Below are 24557 nucleotides of genomic sequence, written 5' to 3'. Positions count from 1 at the left end.
AACTCGAGATGGCGCGATCAGACTCGGATACGAATAACAAATCGAGAATCGCGGAAGAAAGCGCGCATATGTAGTGTTATTTGAATTGAGGGTAAGGATAACTGCTCAGATTAACCATGCCCAGCTGCAAAGTGACGAGGCGACGAGGGAAAAGTCGCGTTCTGGTGGCAGCTGGACTACAGTAGTAGTATTTTGCTGCTGCTGAAGGGTCCCTTTGGGGAGCCGCGACGGATGGCGACGCAGCAAACCAGGGAGTGGCGCAAATACGAGAATGGGAAATAAAGAAAAAGGAGCGATTGATTGAGTAGAGACCAGTGCAGCACAGTGATTCAAGGGGTGACGAGCCCTTTTATCACCTCTGGGTGCAGATGGCCACCTTCTGGACTAGTTGGCAGCAGACGGGAGGCAAAAGTCAAGGTCAAAGCAAAGCCGGCTATTTCTTGGTCAGCTCAGCTTTTTTTTTCGTGTTGCTGCTCCCACCAGGCTGACTTGTTGGTGCCTCAGACAAGAACTTTCTGCTCTCATTGGCCCGAGGCGCCCTGATGACTAACGCGGGCCAATCACCGCCGCCAATTGCTCTACCAGGCAGGCAAGTCGCTGGTGCCTGCGCCACTGCCTGGCAGATACATTGGTCAGGCGTACTCCAGTGTAGCCCCTAGAAGTCGTGCGTCCAGCGAAGAGTCAACAGCGGGCTTGAGGCCTAAAGCCGCTGGACCGCGAACGCAACCGCCTGTAGGCGCGTGTCAAGCTCCGGCGCGTCGCATCCAGCTAGTCGGCAAAATAACTTCAATCCAAGCAGTAAACCTCGTCCATGGCTACATATCTCTCTCTTTAACCCTTTGTTATATGACGCACTCTGCATACTCTGTGCGTCTTTCTCTCTCTCTCTCTCTCTTTTTATTTGCTCCATTATATACGACTTTGTGCTCCTTTTTTTTTTTTCTGATCCAAACCCTTGCATCACCTCTTTTTTTGGATCCTCTGTTACTAGCAGCACAAGCTCTTCTGAGGAAGTAAAGAACAAAAAAAAAAAAGACCCCATCCTTTGAATACGGACACGGTAGCGGGCTCATACACACACTCATCTGGCACGGCTTCTTCAGCTGGCCTGTCTGTCCGACATGAACTCTCACACGCCTCGTCCCTTTCCCGGGCGGTCAATAGCAGGAGGATCCAACCAACATGCGCAGTCGCGGAACCCCCCCGCGCCACAAGTCTCTTCCAACGAAGATTACGGCAACATCGCTGACGAGGATCGAGAACATATCGATGAAGTCGTAAGTCGCTACCAATCAGCCTTGGCCAGGTATTGTTTCGTCTCGGTATTCTTACATGTGTCATTGGCCTAGTTCGATTTGATGGATATGAAGAAGAAAGGATGGCTGAATAGCTACGAATTCAAACACTCCCTTGCCGCTCTCGGCTTCGACATGGCCAAGCCCGATTACTGCAGAGAATTGGAAAACTACGGCCAAGTGCCTCCGGACTGGCGGGATCCCCATAGCTGTCCCGTCAACCGCCTGCTCATTTTCCCCGATCAGTTCCGACTATGCGCCGCAAAGCTCATCGCTAGACGAGACCCGCGCGAAGAAGCCATAAAGGTATTCAACATGTTTGATTACGACCAAGACGGCATCATCTCGGTCGAAGACATGAGACATCTGGCGCAGGATATCAAGGAAGAACGCACTATGACGGACGAAGAGATTCAGACTATGATAGAACATCTCGATCACGACGGCAAAGGCGGGGTCAACCTCGAAGAGTTCATCCAGATGATGGAAGAGGCTGGCTAATTGAGCATCAAGGGGGGAAAAAGAAAAAAAAAAGAAGAAGTGAGAAGTTGTTTATGGCAAAAGCTATCGAAACTATTATATCACAGGCGTAAAACCTTCACCGTGCTGGATATCGGCTCACCCTCCAGATGACCCGCGTCAGTCGTGCTATACGAAAGCTAGCTGGCTCGCCCCAGGAGAACTATTTCGGGAATGTTGCAAAGTTTTAGTGAAGGTCAATGGATCACATATAATGTGCACAATGGTCACTAATATATCATTTTGGAGATGGCGTATCGGCAGCTTTGCGTTTTTTCTGTTTCTTTTCTTTTTGAGCTTGTTTATCTGTTTTTTTTTTTTTTTGCTTAGGGTTATGTATAACGAGGCAGATGATAGCAAGGTTTGCTTGCAACTTTAGGGCTACAATAGGTGTTATGAGATAGCTGTGCTGGCATTCACGAGGTGGAAAGCTTGGACAAATTTGAACAAGGTCGAAAATCAGGTCTACAATTTTGAAAATTTCAGAGGTGCGTTGTCTAATAATCATACAACGTGGACCATAAGAAAATAAAATAAATAAGCCAGTTTTATTCCATGTCAACCACCCAAGCGAGTAATATCTTATTCCATTCCCCAGTAAAATCAAGAAGAAAAAAAGAAGGGTTTACGGAGCAGAGACGAAGACGTGCCACGGAGAAAGGAGACAGTTCGCCTTTTAAAAACAGATGGCGAGGTATCAGTCCATGAACAAGAAAGTATGAAAATGGCGGTATCAGAAAGAGCGTCAAGAGCAATAAAGAAAAATCCGACAATCTCTCGTCTGTGGTATATCAAAAATTAATTCATTTCTCCTCTTTCCATTAAAATTGGATTAAATCTTGTGGCTGGCCCTGTTGCTGTGGTCGCTGCTGAGCGCCGAATGGGTTGCTATTCAGCTGCGGCTGACCACCATAGGTGATGCTCGGCATGCCAGTGAACTGCTGCCGTAAGAAGGGGTTGTTGCCGGTAGCTTCTGGGCCAATTCGGCTGAGACCCGCGCCAGCACTGTTGATAAACGTTCCCGGAGCCGTGTGCTGCGCGGGAATTCGCAGGTCACCCGTGTTTCCGTAAGTATCTAGGCCGTCTCCAGAGGCCAACAGAGCGTTCAACTTCCTCTCATGTTCGCTGAGCTCTCTCTGGGGAGTAGTAAAAGCGGGCTTCTGTTGCTGCTGCTGCTGCAGCTGCTGTTGCTGAAGCTGAAGCTGAATCTGAGGTTGGTTGAAGCTGGATTGGTTGAAGTTGGATAGAGTCTTTTGCTCCGGTAGAGGGCTGAGAGAAGAGGTCGCGGGTCTTGCTGACTGCGGTCGGTTCTGGGCAAAGGGATTGTTGGAACCTGTTGGCGTAGGTCTAAGAGACTGCTGTTGTAACTGATTGTTGGTCGCCCAAGGGTTGTTGCTTCCAGGCTGAATCGCCAAATCCAGGGCCTGAGAAGACTGCAGCTGCTGTTGCTGAGCAAACTGTTGCTGCTGAAGGAACTGCTGCTGTTGCTGCTGCTGCTGTTGTTGTTGTTGCTGTTGCTGAGACAGCGGGTTGCCAAACGCATCGACGCCAAAGCCGGTGTTGAAGTTTTGCTGCCAGCCAGTTTGCTGCGGTTGTTGCGGCTGCTGGAATCCGGTATATGCGTTTCCTAGGTAGCCGGTTGGCTGTGGTATCTGCTGCGCCTGCTGGTCAATTGGATTGGCCCAGAAGTCCACGGCGTTGCCCTGTTGGTATCCCTGGTTGAATCCAGTGTGCTGGGGCTGCGAAGTTTGAGGAGTGTCATCGTCAAATAGAGATGCGGCATTTGCATCTTCCAGCTCGCGGCGCCTCCTTTCCTCCTCTTCCTGACTGAGTTTAATAGCCTTTGCAAGGTCATCGTCATTATCAGCACCAGCGAGATTCTGTCTCTTTTTCCTATCCTCCTCCTCCTGATATTTACTAGCTTCAATTGCAAGGCGGTACTCGGCATCGTCTTCATCATTGGGTCTTCGTTCTGATCGTGGCTGTCGTCGCTGAGACTGCTCGGCATACTGGGGGCCAAAATCAGAGTCGAGGCCCATTACGCGCGACTTCCAAGACTTCCGGTCGCTTCGCTCGGCTCGCAATCGCTCATCGTTGAGGATAAGGGCGGTCAGCTCCTTGGCCGCAACACGGACTGCGCATATGGTCAGTAAGTCGCGCGCCGGATAGAAAGGAAAATCGACTCACCATTCTGGCCAACATCGCGGCCTTCTTCGTCAATGTACTGGAACTCTCGCAGAGTCTTGATGATGTAGATGCTTTGGCGAGCCCATGTGACAACCAGCTCAGAGCCCTCATGCAGACAGTAGTCGAGAACCTTTAGTGCCTTCAAAACGTGGCGCCAATTCTTTCCCTTGTCGTTCAGTCTCTTGTCGAGCATATCCATTATGTCGTAAAACTCAGTGGACCTGTGATCACGTTCCAATTAGCTCGGTGCTGGTGCGGTCTGCCTCTTCAGGTCGCAACATACGTGTTGAATGTCATCTGAGCAATCTCGCTCATCTGTGTGCCGGTCGGGCCCCATGGGTCATTACTTGTCGCTACAGAACGAAGCTTCGGTTAGCATCACCGACTAGGCCAAATGACAGAAATTCCGGCGGTGGTGGCGGCGACAAACCATCTCGGACCTTGACCTGGGCGTGTGAGTACCCTTTGGTCACGTTTTTCACGCTGCGTATAACCTTCGACATGGCGGATAAATGAGATTATTGAAACTTGCGAGGATAGAAAAGTTGCGAAGGAGAGGGGAGAAAGGAGTGGGTGTCGCTGCTTTGGCGATTGGCGCGCGAATGGTTGATGGGGTTGGTCAGAGGTCGCAGCTAGTTGGAAAGGAGACGAGAAATGAGATAGACAGGCTGTATGTAGGGGTGCGCAACAAGTTCAGCCGCTAGACGGTGCGGGCCGAATCTCTGGCAAACGGCTCCGGCGATTGCAGGCGGCAGCGCAGAGGAAAGGCGGGCTTCAAACGGTGATGAGATTTCGCAGCACCAAGGTGAATCGCCAGTCGGATTCCGCGGCGGCAAGCTTGGTGTAGAATGATGGCCGCTGCAACCTTTGGCGTGGGGCGGCTGATCGCAATACAGGCGCTTAACAAAGGGGAGACGCAAGCAGACAGTCAGTCAGTCGGTCTTTGTCCCGCGGGCAGTCACAAAACCACGAATGCCTCGATGCTGGGCGGGTGGCGATGATGCGGATGGAGGAGCGGGCCTGGGAGAGATGTTGGAGAGAAGAAGAGACTGATCAGAGGGATGGTCGAATGCAGGTCTATCAGGCGGTTCGCCTTGCCTTGTATGCAGCTAGCTCGAGTCAAGTTTACGTACGCTCAGTGGTTGATTACGTTAGGAGAAGGGGAGAGAAGTCCCCAGCCCGGATGGACAAAATTACCCGAACAAGCCGAAGGCACCCTTCCCGTGCAAATCGCGCCGGGCCAGTCGCAGTCTTTTTTGTCAGCGCATTCGACACGGCGCCCTGAGAGCCTTACGTCACGCGCGTGGCCTTCCAAGTACCCCAGCCACCAGCCACGCAACTTAGTTGAGGGAAATACTACTCGGCGGCACAGATTCTAGACACAAGCCCGTCAGCCCAAAGCTTACCCTAAAGCCAGCGTGCTGCGAATTGTGAAAAGCAGACCGCGCGTATGCGAGATTGATTACAGCGCCGTGCTATGCGCCAACTGGGGGCTGCAAATGATCTCAAAGCAAGGCAGCGCGCACATGTAGGCGACTCCGGTTCGGCGCGCTTGGAATCGATGTCCTGCTGCTGGCCCGGAGTACTCCGAACTGTGAGGTCATTCTCTGCAGGCTGTGGGCCTCTATGCCAACTGTTAACGTTCAGGGCGTTTATGGCTTGCATTGGCTGTACCTGCACATGCATGTGTCCCTCGCTGTAGATGCAGCATTTCCTCTCAAAGCATCCAAAAAATTTCGCAGAGGCCGCGTAGTCATGCGGAGCGGTGGTTAGTTGAGGTACAAAGCCAAACATTAAAATTTTTACTCGGCCAATGATCCAGCAGTCCCGCCGAATGAATCAACATTTTGGCAGTATTTATAGAAGGGGGCAGCCCAGCCCGAGGTCTACTGTAGGCCTGAAGGGAGGCTTTTGCTATTGGATGTTACTGACGGTGGAGGTGGTGGAAGCTGACGAGTTCGATGCCTACCTACCAGGTATCCGAATATACTGCTGACAGCTCGTAAACCATTGGATTACATGTAACCTATTTGTTGGCGCAAAGAGTTCAAGCGGAAGTACTGGACTGTGACTAATTGATATCAATTGATAAATAGCAAATCTGAAGTGCCATGTCTGCATAGCTAGCTCCCCATGATAAATCCTCAAGCCAATAAAACCCATAATTCAACCTCCGCAGATCATTTCGTACCAATTCGATGGTCAAAGATCCCAATTCCTCCTGTAGACGCTCCGTACCTGATAATACCTTAGCAGGTATGTATGTACGATGTGATATCATGATAGGCCCCAATAGATAAGGCCCGTGTATATTCTTAGCCGAACGTTCTCGAGCAAATATTAATCATGGACGCGCCGATTTTCCCGGAGACCAAAGAGAGAGAGAAAGAGAAAGGAAAAGCGTATATAAAAAAGCAACTGAATGAGAAATCCGAATAGAACAATAGAATGAAGAGATCAGATGAAAAAAAAAAAAAGAATAAAAGAGACCTTGTTTCATGTGCTAAGTATGCGCCAACCGTTCTGGCGATATAGTACGAACTCTCTTTGAACTATTCGGGGCATCGGTGCTCACATCGTCTTCTTCGACCTTGATATGAGAGCGTTTCCTGGAATCTGGAGACGAATTCAAAATGTCAGAAGGCAAAAATGTGTCCACCAGATCGTCAGGACCTGTAAGGTCAATTGTCTCAGTCGCGCCTCCCGGGCTACTCTGGCGGTGTGTGGGGGCATTAGAAGGCGTTTGGTTCAGAAATGATGGTACGCTGCTGAGGAATAAACTTGATTCGCTGCCAGACCTCTCTGCTGATCGGGTAGTCTCATTAGTTCGGATCTCCCAGCTGTTTCGACCGTCTTGGTTTCCCGGAGTAAGCGATGGCGTATATGAAGGGGCGTATCCCCCGTCATCCGCAAACAGTGGGCTGTCATGCCTGTTATCGCTGGAGAGCTGAGTTGAGTTCAATTGACTTTCGGAGTTGTTTTCACCGCTTCCGTTCCCTTCATTCGTAAGGTCAATAACCTGATGCTCGGTGACAGATCGGTTATCTGGGACAATCGTCGACTCATCATCACTCTCGTATTCGCCAAGATGGCCGTCATCTCGCAAGTTTAGCATTTCAACCATGGGAACAATGCTCGTTGTTTGCGAGCTCCCTGCAGCAGGGCGCGAATCATCAGCGGTGAGGTCGTCTTCGGAGGGAATGGAGTTAGACTGGCTATTTGGATCAGAACCGGAGCCAGAGCCAAAGCCAGTGCCAGTGCCAGTGCCAGAGTCAGGATCAGAGCCAGAATCAGAGTTGGAATCAGAATCAGAATCAGAATCAGAATCAGAGTCAGAGTCAGAGTCCGTGTCAGAGTCCGAACTTGACTCTGAAGAGGAGTCACTATCATCAGTTATCGTAGATGCTCTAGGTGGCCAGGGTCTACCGTTTTGGGCTTGCGGCGGTCCGATCGGTGATGGCGACGGCGACCTGTCGTTTTCACATTCCTCATCAAGACTGCTAAGGCCTTCACGTAACATTGCCCAGTCTTGCTCTGATGGCATAAACGAGGTAATCACTGGAAAAATATTTTTCAGCTGTGATCTGGAGCGATCGCGGGCCTCCTTGGGCCTTCGTGTAGAGTTGTTCACATCCATTATAAAGTGGAAGTCTCGCACTGGCCGTTTTCTCTCGTGAGTGTTGAGCCATCGATCGAAATCCCAGAACTCGACTCGGCTGAGGCCTCGAAGGCAGTAGACATAGTCGATGCCCTGCATCAAGCGCAATGCTCGGAAACGTCTGTAGTTGGGCTGCAACTTAGTCTTGGCTGCCATATGATTAATGATGCCTCTCGGCTCGTGTTTGCGACGCATGACAGACTCGCTGGACTCCTGAACATATACGCCGAGAGTCTTGAGACGGATAGCCTCTGGGAGCAATACCAGCGGAAACGTGCGGCGAGACGTAAACTTTCCTCGACGGCTTAGAGCATAGGTGAGATATTGTGATCCCACCCAGAGGATCTCGACATGCTGTAGGCGCTGTAAGTTCGCTCCAATCCCTTTGGAAAAGCGACCCTATTCGCCCAAAGAGGAAAAAGCGAATATATTTTCGCCATAGAATATGTGACTGCCCCAGAAATGCCATCTTTTGCAGACCAGCAATGGAGCTAGGAAAACGCTCGGCTCGGGTGAGAATGTAATGCTGATTTTGCCTCTTCCCACATGTAGACGATGCAGAAAGCTCGGCTTTCCACAGCAATTCAGTGGTACTTGCGTAATGGGGTGGTAGGGGTCTAGACGAGAGATGGCATGAACCACACTGCCCTTGAAGTTGAAGAAGTGCTTCAAAATCAGAAATTGTACCTTGGCAGGAATATCAAAAGATCGTGATATATCTTGATGCTGAGCCCTTGGTTGTAACAATTCGTCTTTAAGATCTTGTTGTGTAGGTGCTCGTAGAAAGAGATCTGGATGCAGTTTCGTTACCACAGGCGAACAATTTCCCTCAAAGCAGGCACGTTTGTAAGCCTTATTCCAACTAAGCTCGCCAGATTCGACATGAGATGGCCAAGTCTGTGTTAGTAGTTAGTCAAGCCCCAGACCCTCTCGCAGCTGATGAGATTACATACTATTTCGGTGTGCCGTCGCGACCTCCCCATAAGCGTATCTATTCGCTGATTTAGTTCCGTTATTTTTTTTGCCTTTTCTCTTATTTCTTTCGCTTGATCTCTGCCGCTCCTAATCAACTCGCTTATTCTCTTCTTTCGGCCGTACGATTTCTCATGGACGTGATGCCAGAGTGGTAGAAATCTACCGGCATGTGGCCCAGTAAATCCGAATACCCCCTCTTCATCAGAGTCATGGATTATTTCGTCATATGAGTTTAGTTTGTCCTCTAATGACCTTGGCAGGTTCGGCGCTTTAGAGATGTTAGCGGCGCTCTTCTTCTGATTTGATGGATGGGGCGCTTTTACCTTGAAAAGAAGAGGGAGGTGCGCTCTCGTCATCATCATTGTCTGGAACCACCGCTTCTTCGCTTTGCGAGTTGGTTGCATCTGCTGACGCAGGTTCGCCATTTGATGAAACAACATTTGGCAGAGCTCCATCTTGCGGCAATGGGTCTTGGCCACTCTCAGAGGAGATGATATCAGAGCCCGAGGGGTTAAGATCAATAGTTGGAAGATTGTTGTCGTCGTCCATGACGATCTTGTCTGGGGCTGATAGGACAAGATTTGAAATCGGCTTAAACTACTGGATGTTCAACCGAAGGTCTAGATGAAGGGTATAGGGAAGGAAATGAGAATGTAGATGATATGTGCAAACTAAAGGAAGTGTTAACTAGAGAAAGAAGAACACTGTTCGAAATTCTCAAGCAAAAGTGTTATGCAGGCATGTGAGAAGAGATAAAAGAAGGTGAAGAGTGTGAACTTCGGATTATATAGGCACTGCAGCATCACGTGGAGCTTCATTGACTCTTCCTCCGAAGCGCTGCAAAGAGTAGAAAGAAAAGCCTAGAGGAGAAGAGTCGGGGAACGCGCGCACTCCTGTTGCGCTCTTGTGTATGTCCTTACATTCGTTCTATGTGTGTAGGTAGTGTGGGATGATTGATGGACAGGTACATTGTAGCCACGCAAGCTACTAGGTAGTTACTCTAGTACCTAGGTATGTAGTAGCAATGAACATATAATCGCAACTGATCGGGATGCATAAAGTATGAAAGCAACTAAATGAACACTGAGATGGAAGAGAGCAAAGTATCTTTTGTGCGAGAGAGCCAGATGACTAACTTCTATGTAATTGATTGACATATACGACAAATATATTGAAGTAGACGAACAATAACATTGACTCGGCATGTCTATACTTCTAAGGTATTCGTGATGGTTTCTCGCTGTTGCCCTTAGTAATCAGGGGAGAGGAACCGTTTGACTATAAACTCCACAAAATACCCGCAAACATAGTCTAAGAAAGAAACAAAACAATACAATGTAGATACAGTTACCTATCTAACCCAAGAAGAAATTGTCTAAACGCTTAGTATGAAGTTCTCTAGACAGTGTGTTATAAGTCGATATCGCGGCCTATCCGCTAGTCCGACCGGATTCTATACTTTTATTTTCTTCTGACATCTTGATTCAGTTTATGATTGCCACTTGCGGAAAGTATCCATAACAGTGGTGAAAACAACCAAGAGGATACCGCCTCCTGGGCCCAGACGGAGAACCTAGCAGGCGTGAGTAAATACGACTTCACTAAAGGGTATGGAAAAGCTCACCTTGGGCAAGAAGCCCTTGTACAAGGCGCCGAAGCCTTCTTCTCTGAAGACAGTCAACACGGAAGGGAATGCCCAGTTGTATTTGGGGATCTGGCCAGGCACCTTGGGGGTGTTCTGAATTCTGCTCTTGACCACGTCCAAAGGAGTGTTCAGTACAGTTCCGATAGTTCCACCAATAGCACCAGAGATCAGATCATTGGCCATCTTGCCCCTGCTGGTCTCAGCCTTGGGGAGCAGCTGTCGGACCTGGAAGATGCAGCCAAAGTAGCCAGCGTTCCACAGAATGTGTCGCCACATTGTGCTCTCGAGACCCTGGTAAAGGGTGAGGGGTCCCTCATTCTTGACCGTCTTGATAACACAGTCAACCATGCCGTTGTATTTTCCAGCTGATGCCTTATCCTGCAGACGAATCTTGACCAGTTCGAATGGAACGACGACAAAGGATTCGGTGGCACCGGCGGTAGCACCGGTGAGGACAGACAATGACTGGTTCATCTTGTCGACACCAAACATCTTGCGGTAGACCTTGCCCCATTCGTCGTTGGCAGCAAACTTGGTGGCTCGCTTGGGGGCTTCCATCAGAATCGGGGCGGAGATACCACGGTAGAGGCGTGAAAATCTGCATTCCCGTGAGAAGAGAATTCCTACAGGAAAGAAAGTTGCGGAACAAGGGGGACAAAAAAGCGAAGCCTACCCTTCAGTCTTGACAATCTTCTGGAAGCAGTCCAGCATACCAGTGTATGCCTCGCCACCGGCGGCACCCGTGCCAGTCTGCAGTTGGATTCGAGTCTTGATGACATCCAGAGGATACCTAAGTCATGATTTGTAAGTATGGCTGGTTCGGCGAGCGTCGTGACTGTAGTGTTACGTACATGACCAAAATCTATATTGGAACATCGAATAATCGTCAGCTGAAGCCTCCGTAGAAGGTGTTGGGATTATGGATCATGTCGTACCTCCGAGACGCCGGCAATTGCGCCTTAACGACACACATGTTAGCGATACTGTTGTTGATGGCATTGGCGGAGTGTGTAGCATCAGTGCCTACCTGCGGCGAATTGGTACTGGAAGGGAAGGGGCTTCGGCTCGGCCATCTTGACGGATTGACAGCTTGACTTGAATCTACTGCGATGTTGAAGGGATTCCGCGACAGAGAGGCCGAGCGCAGATGCGGCTGTAGTTATAATTAGCGGAGGAAGATCGGAGGGTCGTTGCGGAGGGGATTTTTTTTTGTTGGCGGCGACCAGGCTAATTCGTGGGGTGAGCGTCGCCGGCTGTAAGCGATAATCCACTGGCGCTAGCGAGGACCCTTGTGTCGGTCTAGCGGTTCAGATGGTATCCAGGGACGGCGAGAACACGCGACACCAGCTCAGGCGTTAGATTAGGCGCATGTGAGAAGCGCCAGCGTCTTGCGTCTTGGTGTCTCATGTAAGTAGAGCACTGGGTACTTATATGTGACAGAAGAATCCATGCCGCGGTTGGGACTGTAATGTTAGCTTGGTTGCGAAGAGCATACGATGTAGATTACGGCGATTTGCCCACTTGAGCCGTGCTGATGCCAAGCGCTTGCGTGAAGGCCGGAGTCGGTATTAGCCAGATCAGACATGGCAAATCAGACATGCCCAGTCCACGCTTTTTACTTGAGACGGCGAGTAGCAGTAACTTGCAGATTTCTTCCAGAATCCGATCATGCCTCCGACTTTAATTGCTGAGACGAGGCCCCAAGCATAATACGATACCATCATTCCCCAATTGGCTATCTCGGGTGTCTGAGTTCCACCACTATTTCCTCCTGTGGCTCTACCTTTGAGATCAATTCTTTAGGTTATATTGCAACCCACAACAATATCTCCATCTTAAACTCCAGTGATTCTCTACTAGTATGCTGTTGCGAGAGACTGTTCCAATTAATCAGCCCCCCGCAAACATACTACCTATGCACAACGGCTGACGACCTCCCGTAAGGCCGGGCCGGCCATGCGGTACTAGCAATGCTCAACATCGCTCACTTGCGCCGCCTGGCTACGACAATTCCCGATCTCCTGTTACTACTGTAGTTAGCCTCCAGCAGCTAAGCCTGCTAGTACGCTGCGGCCTAGCAAATTAAACTGGCGCAATGCCGCCATGTGCCATCTTCACGGGAAGCCCTATCTGGGAATGAGGTGTCAAAACAATTTACCACAGGCTGCATGTGCGAGCTGCTATTGGCCAGGGCTGGAGCGAGGGCTGTCCGTCTTATCGGTGCAAGCCCTCCGTGGCCCGGAACTAAAACCCCGCCAACGTCAACCACAATGAGAGATCATGGGTACATCCTCGAGAGACACGGAATGATAGACATGTACGTGATGGCAAGGATGCTGTATTCGACAGAAGAAGGCCAATTGGCATGGGGGAAATATTCTGGAAAAATTAGGCGCAATAAATGCAAGGGCTCATACGTTGAGACATCTATCTCTAGTTCCCTCCACGCTTGGAATCCGCCGTTATTGTGATACTAGCCTCGGGTGGTGTTAGAGCCTTGAAAGTCTCGGCCTAGCAGCTGCCAGTCTCGGCAGATGTATCGCCTTCTCGAAATAATCGATGACTGGCGCAGGGCCACGCAGCTGGGAGCTTGAAGATATCTAACGACCGGCCTACTTCCTTATCCTCCATCCACATCACTCTCTTCCTGGGATTAATCTGAGCATCCTGAAAATCCGCGCCTTTAGTTGAGTTGAAGACCTTGCCGTCGCCCCTTGACATTATCGATAACGGAATTCAGCCACCGAACGTCGATCCAAGACCTGCTCGCGCATTCCTAGGATTGCTTCGTGCTTCGTCCCCATTCGGTGATAACGACCTGTCGAGTCCCGCACACGCACGTTTGGCTGCAGTCTCGCCGAGTCGCACAACTTCCTAGTTTCGAATCCTTTGGCAAAAGAAAACATCGACGGTGCTTGCCGAGACGCCAGCAACTCTCCGGCGCTTCGAACAGCACCTTTAAACAAGCCGTGATCCGTGAGACTCACAGCGAGGTGCAGCTTTTAGGCGCCTGGGCTCACCATCCATCCGACAGCTGCTTATCCCCGGCCGATGAGTCATTTGCTGTGGAAATATTTCTGGGAAAACGATGTCGACAGGTTTCGGCGTCTGCTGGCCCCGGCCGGACCTAGTTCCCAGACAACTGCAAAGAACCCTGCGGTAGGCGTTGGCGCATCTTATCTGGGAGCGAGCCCCGGTAGTATCGGGACCTCTCCAAGAGCTACAACAAAACCGCGAAAGACCCCAGGGTACAATTCAAACCCTGGAAGAGCAAAGGATGGAGGCGCAGGTCTAGGCAAAGCAGAAGTGAACAGTCGCGACCACGCCGGTCTGACATTGTTGCTGCGTGCATCCTCTTCTCCTGATTCGAACGCCCTGGCTTTCGTCCAGGCTCTGATTGACCATCCCCATATCGACCTATACGCTCAAGACCCCGAGAGTGGCTGGAATGCCCTGCATAGGTCGCTTTATGCTGGAAACGCATCCATAGCGAGAGCGTTACTGGCGAGAGAGCGCGGAGATTTGCTCAGCCATACTGCTGGCGCTGTGAACAAAGTTGGCCAGTTGATTAAGACTAAGGATCACGAAGGCAACAGCCCCTTTGACCTCTATAATTCGACTATTGCTGCGAGATCGCTGGTACATCCGCCGCTGAAATCTCTACTCGACGATGACTCAGACGTTGGCGATGGCGACCTGGATCAAGTGTTAGTATCCGCAGCCTTCTTCAGTGACATTTAGCGCTGACCCGTTTCGTGATAGTCCTACTAAGCTCGCGCATGGTAGTAATAGCCATGTCAATGGAGATGAGCTTTTTGTGTTTGGGAGCAACAAAAACGTGTCTCTAGGAGTTGGGGACGAGGATGACAGGCAGTATCCTGAGCGGATAATGCTTCAGCGGCCAGATCAGTTGATCCAGCGGTTTTACCAAGATTATCTCACAGATAAACGCGTGGATGCTCCGCTTGATGTCACCACAGATCTCGAAAACATTCCCGTTTTAGTTCAACACCGACCTTTGGTGATCCAAGACGTCGTCATGTCGAAACTGCACAGCGCTATTCTTACAGATGATCCGACCTGCAACCTGTATGTCTGCGGAGTTGGCCGCGGTGGAAGGCTGGGTCTTGGGGATGAAAATACGCAATTCAAATTCACTTCCCTGCATGGTGCTTTCGCAGATAAAAAGGTCCACCATGTTGCACTTGGGCAGAACCACTCAATGGCTGTTGTTGGAAATGGTGAATTGTGGACTTGGGGCCTCAATTCCGATTCGCAGCTTGGCTATGTGCTGCCCCCTCCGCTGAGAACGGACGAAGAGCCCATGAGCCTCATCCCTCGACAAGTTTTTGGCCCACTCAAGAAAGAGATCATTCTTGGCATTGCTGCTTCGTCCATTCACTCCGTAGCACACACTGGATCGTCACTGTACTGCTGGGGTCGCAATGTTGGCCAGCTTGCCCTGATGGATTCTGATTCTCGATCACTAGATCTGCAACAAACGCCTCGAAAAGTTGCTGCATCTCTTCTAACAGCTCCAATCGAGATGGTTGCCGCGATTGACAAAGCTACCACTTGCTTACTAGCAAATCACACCGTTTGGGTGTTTACCAATTATGGATACAATCTCATCAGGTTTCCTATCCCCGATGGTATTCTCGATCATAATCTCGTTGGATCTGTCTTTTCGGACAAGCTTGGCATGTCTAGGAGGGATATTGAATACATTGCGTCTGGTGGGGAGACCATTGCAGCCGTTACTGCGCGTGGTGATCTGTTCACCATGCAGCTGAGTAACAAGGGAGATGCTGGGGCTCTTTCCCGTTCCAGTTCTGGCCTTGGCTCAACGACCAATCCTGTCAAAATAAAGAGTGCGGTAACACAGCCGCTCTGCATATGGGACTCGGGAAAAGACGGAGTCACTTCAGTCAGCGTAGGAGAGCATGGATCTGTCATTATTTGCACCGAATCTGGCGCTGTTTGGAGGAGAGTAAAGCGTATCAAAAGCAAGATTGAATCCTTGGTTGGTTCTGCTGATACAAAGAGAAAAGATTTCAAATTCCAGCGCGTCCCCTACATCACAGACTGCGTGGCCGTACGAAGCTCCACCTTTGGGGCCTTTGCAGCCATTCGGAAGGATGTGAAAGTTATGGCCAACGAGATTCGCATTGCCGAGCAGAACATCTGGAATGATGTTGCCTCTCTCCTTTGCTTGAAAGACTTTTACGCGCCCGAAGCCAATTTTGAGAACGACTTGACACGAAAATCTTGGACTGCTTCCATTATAAGAGAAGGACCTGGTACTGTGGCTCATCGGATTCTGAGCTCCTCTGATATCGAAGCAGACATGCTGCAGTGGCTGCAAGCTAACTCATTTTTATACGATACCGACTTGGAAATCCGTACATCTGCTGCTCCAGATATCAGGATACCAGTTCACGGCTGGCTTTTCTCTGGGCGAAGTACTATACTTCGCACAGCCTTGTCCGATTTTCGTTTCCAGGGCTCCCATACCCCTTCAGAATCATTTACGATAGAAAATGTTGGCGATAAGACGGTGCTAACCCTGCTCCACGCTGACATCTACACGATGCTGAATATCGTGGTATATATGTACCAAGATAACATCTTACCCGTATGGAAATACACACGTGAAGCTCCGTCACTAGCTCATCGTTTTCGTCAAGTTCGAACAGATCTAATGAAACTTGCTACGAGGCTCAACATGCCGAAGCTTGAGGCCGCGGCTCGGCTGCAGGCCGGCCTAGAAAGAACACTTGATATAGATCTGCAAGAAGCAATAAGCGACCCCGTATTTTTTGATGACGGCGATGTCATATTGGAGTTAGACGGAGACGAAGTTACTGTTCACAGCCATCTTCTGTGCCAGCGATGCCCGTTTTTCGACGGGATGTTCAACGGCAGATCACAAGGACAGTGGCTGGCTGATCGACGTTTCTCAACGGAGCAGGCTGAACCAATTCGAGTTGATCTGAAACACATTCACCCAGAGACATTCTCATACGTACTCACATTCTTATATGGGGACGTAGGCGAGAAAATGTTTGACGATGTGATGGCTGCATCCCTTGATGAGTTCTCAGAACTGGTTCTGGATGTGCTTAGTGTAGCCAACGAACTCATGATAGACCGACTATCGCAAATATGCCAGTCTTTGATCGGCAAGTTTGTGACAAACCGAAACATTTCTAACCTTCTCAACGAAATTAGCCCGTGTTCAGTCGCAGAGTTCAAGAATACCGGGCTAGAATACATTTGCCTACAGCTCGAATCTGTGCTTGAAAATCACTACCTGGATAGCCTCGACGAAGAACTCCTACATGAGCTTGATGATATAATCCGAGATAACCAGCTTGCATGTTTTCCGTTTGCAAAGAGCGGGAGAGCAGAATTGCTTCTTCATGAAAAATATCCTGATCTAGCCGCGGACATTGAAGAAGAGAGGCGACGCCGTGTCAAGGAGATGGCCTTCAAACAGGCACAGAGAGAAGAAGAGAGAAGGGCGTCATCTTCATGCAAACCTCGATTTGGAAGCTTAGATGACTCTGCTCGAGGGTCGGAAAACCCAGAGAAATCTAATAGACAACCCAAGATTGGTCGGAACGAGCCATTTAGTCCAGCCCTGCGGCCCAAGGATTCTATCGCCGATATGATCTTTGATATGGAAGATGAAGGGCCTTCGGGAGGAAGCAATCTCATGTCCCCGCAGCTATCACCGCCTCTTGCACGTACCGACATTGACGTTGGAGCGATATCGAAGCTTCCGGCCGAATGGAAGAGATCGAAAGGCAAGGAAAAGGCGGAGTCACTCCAGTCACCTGATTCGAGCCTACCCTCTCGCCAACAACCGAACCTCGAATCGGTACTGCCAATTTCTAAAGAGGCTAAACAAAGCTTGGAATCTCCATACTCTGAACCCAACGCCCCGTGGGCTTCTGCGGCGTTACCTACCACTAAACTGGATATGAAAGACATCATGTCTGAAGCCTCAGGGAAGTCGGCATTAACAGCTGCTTTATCAGCACAAAAGACAAAGGATTCGGCGGGCAAACCACTTTCTAAAATGTCCCAGAAGGAACGCAAGAAGCAGTTGCAGATACAGCTAGATGCGCAGATGGCAGCTCAAGAAGAGCAGGCCAAAGCAATCCCATGGGAAACGGCATCACCATCAAATAAGAAGCAGCCGCCGTGGAAACCGGCAGTACCTACTCCAAAAACCTCATTACAGCAGGCTATGGCATCTGATGCTGCACAGCGAAGTGCGATATCTACAAATGCTAAGCCACTAGTTGCGTCGGAATCTGATCCTCGATCCGCGCAAAGACGGACGGCGTCCCCTGACACTCGATTCCCCGGACAGGGGCGCCCTGGCAACCCGCCATCTCAAACAAGGCCAGGAGTGGACAAACCACTGAGCAGACCTCTGGTGCCCCACTCAAAGTCCTACATTAAACCCGCGCCAAAGACGGAGCCAACTCTGGGAGTAAGCATGGCCGATATTATCGGACAACAACAGAGAGAGCAAGAGATGGTCAAGGAGGCTGTGGCAAAGCGGTCACTTCAGGAGATTCAAGAAGAACAAGCCTTCCAAGAGTGGTGGGACCAGGAGAGCCGTCGTGCGCAGGAAGAGGAGGCTAGACGGCATGCTAAGGCCAAAGGCACGGGGAAAGCAAAGGAAGAGGAGGGAGAAGGAAGACGTAACCGCCGGGGAAGAGGAGGCAAGGCCCGAAGCAACAACGAGCCGCCAAAAACCCAGCAGGCAGACGTTGAAGGATCAAATTCCAAAGAAGCAGCTAAGACTGGCGGTAATACATCTCGGGGCAGAGGTAGAAACAGAGGTAAAGGGAAAGCGACCAGTGGCGGGATGTGAGTTTTTCGTTCTTGTTTGGGCTTACCTGGCGCATTGGACGGTTACATGGTCGATTAATACTTAGATATCCCACTACTCCGGTGCATTTTCTCGTAGTACTACCTTGTATTAGCAATATCAAGCATGATCTGACACGCTTTTTGTGTTACTGCCAATGGCTGCAGACTTCCTGGCCACGGGAGCAAACCTGCAGGAAGGAGAACCAGCGCTAAGTCGCATTCATATTGTCAAACGCTGTGCATGAATCCCGAGAGCAGGAGAATGGCGGAGAACGGGCCAGTTCATTAGAAGTGCCAGCGCATCTTGCTGGGTGACACCAGCCATTCAGAAGCCTTGGAGCCTCACCGACATAATTTTAGGGCCCTCAGCAAATGGCTTTGCGCGTTGCAAGCCCTGATTCTGTTCTGTGTCTTACAAACACTGGGTATGTCATGTGCGTATATTTGACACTATGGACTTCCAATGTTCAATGCCATGAGGAGGGTCGATAATTCCTTCTGGTAGGCCCTCGCAGGAGGCTGCGTTTTCCCTGGCTGATGTCCAGCCATTGCCACAATCCTTGCGTGCTCAACACCTAGGATTTGTTAATCTCCATGTCTCACCCGTGCTAAGCAAGCCTCGATTGATCTGATCCAGCCCAGCCCTTTCCGGCTAGCCGAGCACTTGCGTTGCGTTGAATCAAATGGAGTGCATGTCCGATGTCCACATCGAGTGCTCCGTGCTCTCTTGCGCTGTAGCACCGCCTGTCGCCGCTACCAGGCGCGCAGGCATGGTTATGCCAGGTACCGCGGCAGCAGCGTGTGCCCGGAGATCATGGTGATGTGACTCTGACAATGGCGCGATAACGGCACCTCCCCACAGCTTCGAGAGGTGCTCGCTCGCTATCAAATGCTTGGTGCGTGGTAGCGCCAGGCCAATCGACTTGCCGCCCTGCAGCGAGCGTTTCTTGGGCTCAGCGGTGTGTCGGCATCCGCTGGGGAGGCGCTGGGTGGCTTGCGCCAGAGGTTCCGAGGAGGTACCCAGCTTCAGAGAAGCTACACAAGGTACTTTGATCTCTACTCTACTGACAGTCATCTGTTCTAGATAAGCGATGCATTTATAACTACTAGGTAGTAGTACCTAGTATACACACAAGTGCCTCTCTGTAATAGGTACTAGCTAGGTAGTTAATGATGTTCATAGCTTGGTCCTAAGGCATGCCCTACTGATGCTTTCTATGGCTTATATGAAGCACGAGACCAATAACTGGAGCTGACATGAGTCGGCGCGGTATCGGTACCTGGGCAGTTGGAGCACAGTAGTATATTGCTCGGCGCTACAGCTCAGCACTCAATTAGTAGGTCCAATAATAGGTAGGAGGCAGGTAGGTAGAGCTTTTAAAAGCGCCAGCCCTAGGTACGCTCCAGGCCTGCTAACCTGATACGCTGCCCCTGGTATCATTGCTGCGCTGAGTACCTCGCAGGTACTTGCCCGTGCTGTGACATACTACCGCTAAACCGGCTTTCATGGCCTCTCCACCAACGTCGTTCCGTCCCCCGGCTCTCACAAAACCTTATCAGCAACCCATCAATCTCGCGGGCGAGCAACAACAGCATCCTCACTCTTCCATCTCACCTCCGAGGCCCCAAGTCTCCCATCTCCCACCCCTTCAGATCTCACCGCTGGCCAAGGGCCTTCCAGCCTGCGTTTGGCATCGACAAGGGCGCTGCTGCCCAGTTGCACGCTGCTCGTTGGCCGATGACGAACACCCCCGTCCCCTGGCGCTGCTATCACGGGGTCCCTGGGTCGGACGAGTGCCGGGGCGAGTGACTCTGCCTGCTAAAAGGGAGCTCGCGTCCTGTGACGATACCCGTCTCCACAGACTTTATCGATTCGATCCCGGGCTCGCTGCTCTTGCTGGAATCTAGAACTGCTTCTGCTGGCGGGTCGCAACGCCTTTGTCTTCACTGCTTTGCAGATAATTTGTAGCGTCCTTTTGCCCAATCCATTCATCTAGACCTGTGCATCTGCATCTGCGCTGGCTGCCTGACTGCCGAGCAAGACCCCATCAAGGTCCTTCTTTTTCCCATCTTCCCCTCTGCTGCCTGGCGAGTTAGCCAAGGTTGCCTCGTTCGCGGGCCTCGATTGACCAGTCATCGGCCTCAGTTGGCATTTGGCTGCACCGCATTCGAGGGCCGCCAGAATTAGGTCGGATTGCTTGCCTTGCTGCCCATATCTGCTCGACTTGAGGCGCCCGTCTGCCGCATCGAGAGCGGACGAACGACACATCCCATCGACAACTCCCGGAACCTCAACTCCCACGCCTACGACATGGAAGAGCAGTCTCAGTTCCAGACCGACACCCCTATCCGAATTTGATCGATCGCCTTCCGATTCTCTCTCTCCACGTCCTTCTTGGAAACATTCGGTTTCGGGAGCCGATAAAAGACGCTATTCCCTCTCCTCTCCCCTCTCCTCCTCTTTGATCAAAAATGCACCAGCAAGCCCGAGTACCTCCGAGACTTGCCTCGCCGGCAAGATCGCCGATGCGATCGGGTAGCCTGAGAGACGGTGTATCAGGATCTCGGCCACGAGCGGGATCGAATCTGTCGACCAGGGATTATACGAGCTCGCCGATGATGGAGCAAGGAGAGCTGCCGCCGGAGCGAGGAGGAGGGCTGCCGGACCAAGGAGGGTTGCCGGCCGCATCAGTAAGAAAGCTGGATCAAATAGTCCAGGTAGGTTGGATAAACGCTTCTCCTAGTGGGCAATGGCCTAACGTGAAATGTTGTTGATAGAACTTCCACACCAAAATCGCTGCTGTCGTCGTCGCTTCGCGTATGAAGGTAAAGCCAGTTTACGGTACTAACGGAGTGCCAAAAATCAATAAATGGGTATGATTCAACTCGTTGTATCAGACGGGAGAATTGATGGGCTGACTATTGTGCAACTGCAGTTCCAACTTGAAACCGAGGAGATTGACGAGTTTAAAGAAGAGCTGGGGATATGGAAGAACCGTGGTAGCCTCGAGAATCACCCGCCACCGATGGTTATTGAAATCTATCTCGATGCGTCAAGTCTAAAAGAGAGCCAGAGCCTCGTTATTATCGATGAGGATGGAAAGCGGTGGGATGTTCTGGAGCAGCTCACTTCATCTACGTCGTCAAGTGGCAGCGGTTCCCTCACCACGGTGAGAAGGCCTACTGAGGTAATACTCGAACGGTGGCGGGTGGAACTGAAGACGACACCCGACAGGCCATTGGACGACTTTGGACCAATCTTACCGACCATTTACAAAAAGGCCATCGTCTTCTTCCGATCTCTCTTTGTAGCTACCAAGTTATTACCGGCCTGGAAGTTTGCTAGCCAAAGCGCCGCCAAGAACTCTCACCCTGCTCTAATTCCTCGATGCAGGATCCATATACCAGACTCTGATAGACCAAGGCCTGACCTACTGAAGAATCCCATAGATGGAAGGCGGGACGCAGTTACGGAGTACATGTTTGGTGATCTCGAGGTGCCGGTGGGACGGCTATGCACCAGCGTCATTTATCGAAACGATTGCACATTCCGCGTTGACGACTCAGAGTCACTTCTAAGCTCCCGCTTCATGGGAGTTGACGAGAATTTTTTCAAACCATCATTACCACAACGGCACATAGCTGAGGTTGGTTCGCTGAAGGACCACCGCCGGGGGGTGAGTATGAACGATGTCCAACAAACTTATGGTAGTTTATCAACTTTCCATGGTGATGGACCGATTGGCACGAGCCCCATATCTGCACTTCGCGCTGTCAAGCCGCCTGGTTCAGACACGAGCTCCCCTCCGGCATCACTGCCTCGCCAAACCGATACTGGGGTGGCTCCTCATTCACTGCCAATATCTGGAGGGCGAGCATCTGCGGCGCGGCCTACGGTCCGTGTTGGGGAAGATCGAAGAAGGCCATCTATATCTTTCCAACCATTTAAGGCCGGCTCACTCTCTGGATCTCCTGTTCCCCGACAAAGTGAGCCAGTGTCGCCTGCATCACTTACTAGACCTAGTTTATCTTCGCTCCGACAGCCAGGAAACCGATCCTCATTGACCGCGGGTATGCCAGCTTCCCTTCGCGGTGGGCCGGCTGCGGTAAATACTACCGATTCCCCTATAACAGGATCTCCGCGACCGGCATCCGCCAGTCGATATAGCAGCAGTTTTACGCATCGGAAAGGACGTTTATCGATTGGAGCCACGAGCCGGGCAGGCGATGAAGAACAGGGCAGCAGTGGAAGGCAGAGCCTGGCTTCGTCAATTGTGCAACCCGGCTCTGGATTTCTTGCCGAGGTCGGGGCTGGGAGCTATAGCTCTCTCCAGACTGATGAAGATGATATATCCGACTTCCTAAAGGCTCTAGATAGCAAAAAGGTGCTCAAGTCATTTGAACCGACAAAGAAGGGAGAGTCGGCCACGAGCAGGACAGTAGCTCAGCTGTCCAAATTCCATATGATGAAGGACTCGAATAATGCCCTTACAGAGTCAATGACATCCTCTATGCAGCTCAACCGCTCCTCGACCGTTTCCAGCAGACAGCTCAACAATTTTGCTGGCATTAGTGGACCGATTTCAGTATCTACATCTACCTCTCCTGGGAAGCCGGTGTCACCGCACACGCCACACACCCCTGCGATACCGTCTCGCTTGAGCGAGAACTCGATTATTGACTATGCCCCACCCTACAAGAGGGTAGAGCCGCCAGCACGAGAGTCGCCGTCGTCCAAGGCTACTGGATCTCAGAGACAAGGCACCATGACTCAAGATGGCACGACTGCAATTGACATTCCCCTGTCTCCTAGGCTAGGCACATACCACCGCCGATCCAGCTCAGTTGCTCAGCAGGTTCGAGCTATAACTGACGATGAAGAGACCGATTTGCCATTCGCCACACATCGAAGCATTAGTCTCGGAGCAAACGACAGAGAACCGCCAACCTTGAGCACTCTTCTCGGCCAACAGTTGGAAAGGGAGTGCTCCGGACAGCAGGAAGGCGCATCTACCGCGCTTCGCCCAACAGCCGAAATTCCGATTCCCGAGTCATCGGAGATGATTCAGCGAGGCTCAGCGAGTGATACACCACCAGATGGCTTTATTTCAGCCTCCCAGTCAAGCTCTTCCTTTCAGCGACGGCGGTATGCCGGCATGACTGGTGGCCGCCGAAACACGCCTCGAGGCAGCTTCAATGGGTCGACTAGTAGGCTTGGCCGTCCAGATGAAGAAGCTGTTGGTGAAGAGCCGTTGGTATTCACTCTTTCTGAGATGGATGCAATGGGAAGGCGAAGTTTAGAAGAGCGTCGCGGAAGCGGTGCCGCGTCCAATGATCGACCAACCTTTGAGCCACGAGGTGTAACTCGAAGAGGATGGGCAGAGTGATTTGTTTAAACTCATCAACTTTTTTTTTCCTTTTCCCTTTTTTTTTCTCTTTTTACTTTTGGCTTCTGCAAACTAAAGATTGGTTGATTGATCGATTTATTACACAGATTGGCTGATAGATTCATCATCTTGCTGAACCCTCCTCCCAGAGCTGAGGGGGGTTTCAAGATAACGTTTTGTTTTAATGATTCATTTGGATACTTGGGCCTGAGCTGGCGGCGTTGATTTGGTCCTTCTCATAAAATTGCCTTTTTTCTTCTTCTTGCTTTCTTTCTCTGGCTGATCTTCTGTTGGATATTGGTAACAAGGAAGCCACCTCAATGGCACGGATATCTGGAGTTACTCTTCATTTTCTTGTCACCTTTTATTTCTCTTTTTACTCATCTCCGTCTTTTCAGTTGTACCTGCTCTCCTACTCTACACATTATTGTTTTTGCTTGTGAGCGGTTTGTTTTATTTCTGCTGTGTTGTTACTAGTACTATTACCACCTCCCTCCGGGGAAGGGATCTGGCCTGAAGGAGAGCCTGTGTATATATCAGCAGGTAAAGGTTGAATGATATGGTTTGGGCAGGTGTTGGTTGGATCTACTGTGAGTGCAGCACTGGAGAATATACGGCGGCCTCAAGGCAGCGTACGAAGTAGATGACGTTATGGAAAGGCTGGGATATGGGGTGCTATGTTTGCTTATTACTTGGTAGTATGCAGTTCATCACCCTTTCTGTAGTCGGATGGCATCACTCTGTGCCAGGGTATGTAGCTATCTGTTTAATATCCAAGTGGTTGCATACTTGAAAACGTACGTATATGCAGCCGTCTTTCTCATTGCGCATAATACTTGCACCTATAGCTAAGACTGTTGTACTGAGGCGACGTTGCGGCGGCGTTACAGCAGCCCTATGGCAGGTCTAGCTACTAGGTACTAACCCAGTAGTGCTAATACTGCCTGGCCTGTCTTTGGGCACGAATATTGCATGGGGCGGGATGACGAGATAGGCAGGGA

General features: G+C 50.7%; 6 protein-coding genes across 6 annotated transcripts; 3 read left to right on the top strand and 3 right to left on the bottom strand.

Annotated features, from left to right (window-relative positions):
* Positions 1-1121: 1121 nt before the first annotated feature.
* TrAFT101_002832 (uncharacterized protein) lies at positions 1122-1796 on the top strand (the record flags this gene model as incomplete). The annotated part of the gene is made up of 2 exons (XM_024909518.1): positions 1122-1277; positions 1350-1796. The coding sequence occupies 2 exons, from the start codon at positions 1122-1124 to the stop codon at positions 1794-1796; spliced, it is 603 nt and encodes a 200-aa protein (XP_024763946.1).
* A 415-nt stretch (positions 1797-2211) lies between these two features.
* Positions 2212-5542, bottom strand: TrAFT101_002831 (uncharacterized protein). The gene is made up of 4 exons (XM_024906099.2): positions 4432-5542; positions 4285-4354; positions 4002-4222; positions 2212-3948 (listed from the first exon to the last, which is right to left on the bottom strand). The coding sequence occupies exons 1-4, from the start codon at positions 4502-4504 to the stop codon at positions 2636-2638; spliced, it is 1677 nt and encodes a 558-aa protein (XP_024763945.1). The 5' UTR covers positions 4505-5542; the 3' UTR covers positions 2212-2635.
* A 774-nt stretch (positions 5543-6316) lies between these two features.
* Positions 6317-9183, bottom strand: TrAFT101_002830 (uncharacterized protein; the record flags this gene model as incomplete). Its single annotated transcript, XM_066126708.1, has 6 exons — positions 6317-6329; positions 6521-8013; positions 8254-8556; positions 8613-8650; positions 8798-8902; positions 8958-9183. The coding sequence occupies 6 exons, from the start codon at positions 9181-9183 to the stop codon at positions 6317-6319; spliced, it is 2178 nt and encodes a 725-aa protein (XP_065982815.1).
* A 565-nt stretch (positions 9184-9748) lies between these two features.
* Positions 9749-11740, bottom strand: ODC2 (Mitochondrial 2-oxodicarboxylate carrier 2). Its single transcript, XM_024902346.2, has 6 exons — positions 11307-11740; positions 11215-11237; positions 11131-11141; positions 10953-11069; positions 10259-10877; positions 9749-10207 (listed from the first exon to the last, which is right to left on the bottom strand). Exons 1-6 carry the CDS (start codon positions 11350-11352, stop codon positions 10124-10126), a joined length of 900 nt encoding a protein of 299 aa, XP_024763943.1. The 5' UTR covers positions 11353-11740; the 3' UTR covers positions 9749-10123.
* Positions 11741-12905: 1165 nt separating this feature from the next.
* TrAFT101_002828 (uncharacterized protein) lies at positions 12906-18324 on the top strand. Its single transcript, XM_066126707.1, has 2 exons — positions 12906-13986; positions 14042-18324. Exons 1-2 carry the CDS (start codon positions 13331-13333, stop codon positions 18168-18170), a joined length of 4785 nt encoding a protein of 1594 aa, XP_065982814.1. The 5' UTR covers positions 12906-13330; the 3' UTR covers positions 18171-18324.
* A 1426-nt stretch (positions 18325-19750) lies between these two features.
* Positions 19751-24423, top strand: ATG13 (autophagy protein 13). The gene is made up of 3 exons (XM_024899448.2): positions 19751-20887; positions 20948-21043; positions 21106-24423. The coding sequence occupies exons 1-3, from the start codon at positions 20642-20644 to the stop codon at positions 23554-23556; spliced, it is 2793 nt and encodes a 930-aa protein (XP_024763942.1). The 5' UTR covers positions 19751-20641; the 3' UTR covers positions 23557-24423.
* Positions 24424-24557: the final 134 nt, after the last annotated feature.

This window comes from Trichoderma asperellum, chromosome 2, assembly GCF_020647865.1.
Source record: "Trichoderma asperellum chromosome 2, complete sequence".
NCBI lineage: Eukaryota > Fungi > Ascomycota > Sordariomycetes > Hypocreales > Hypocreaceae > Trichoderma > Trichoderma asperellum.
Note: the sequence above shows the minus strand (reverse complement) of the source record. Positions and strands in the feature narration are given on the sequence as shown.

Excerpts from the sequence above, each read along its gene's own strand:
- TrAFT101_002831 (XM_024906099.2), bottom strand. The coding sequence starts at position 4,504 with ATGTCGAAGGTTATACGCAGCGTGAAAAACGTGACCAAAGGGTACTCA. Across the intron at positions 4,355-4,431 it reads CCAGGTCAAGGTCCGAGATG|CGACAAGTAATGACCCATGG; the intron begins GTTTGTCGCCGC and ends TTCGTTCTGTAG. Across the intron at positions 4,223-4,284 it reads GCTCAGATGACATTCAACAC|GTCCACTGAGTTTTACGACA; the intron begins GTATGTTGCGAC and ends ACGTGATCACAG.
- ODC2 (XM_024902346.2), bottom strand. The coding sequence starts at position 11,352 with ATGGCCGAGCCGAAGCCCCTTCCCTTCCAGTACCAATTCGCCGCAG. Across the intron at positions 11,238-11,306 it reads CCAGTACCAATTCGCCGCAG|GCGCAATTGCCGGCGTCTCG; the intron begins GTAGGCACTGAT and ends TGTGTCGTTAAG. Across the intron at positions 10,878-10,952 it reads AAGATTGTCAAGACTGAAGG|ATTTTCACGCCTCTACCGTG; the intron begins GTAGGCTTCGCT and ends ACGGGAATGCAG.
- TrAFT101_002828 (XM_066126707.1), top strand. The coding sequence starts at position 13,331 with ATGAGTCATTTGCTGTGGAAATATTTCTGGGAAAACGATGTCGACAGG. Across the intron at positions 13,987-14,041 it reads GATGGCGACCTGGATCAAGT|TCCTACTAAGCTCGCGCATG; the intron begins GTTAGTATCCGC and ends GTTTCGTGATAG.
- ATG13 (XM_024899448.2), top strand. The coding sequence starts at position 20,642 with ATGCACCAGCAAGCCCGAGTACCTCCGAGACTTGCCTCGCCGGCAAGA. Across the intron at positions 20,888-20,947 it reads AGCTGGATCAAATAGTCCAG|AACTTCCACACCAAAATCGC; the intron begins GTAGGTTGGATA and ends TGTTGTTGATAG. Across the intron at positions 21,044-21,105 it reads TGCCAAAAATCAATAAATGG|TTCCAACTTGAAACCGAGGA; the intron begins GTATGATTCAAC and ends GTGCAACTGCAG.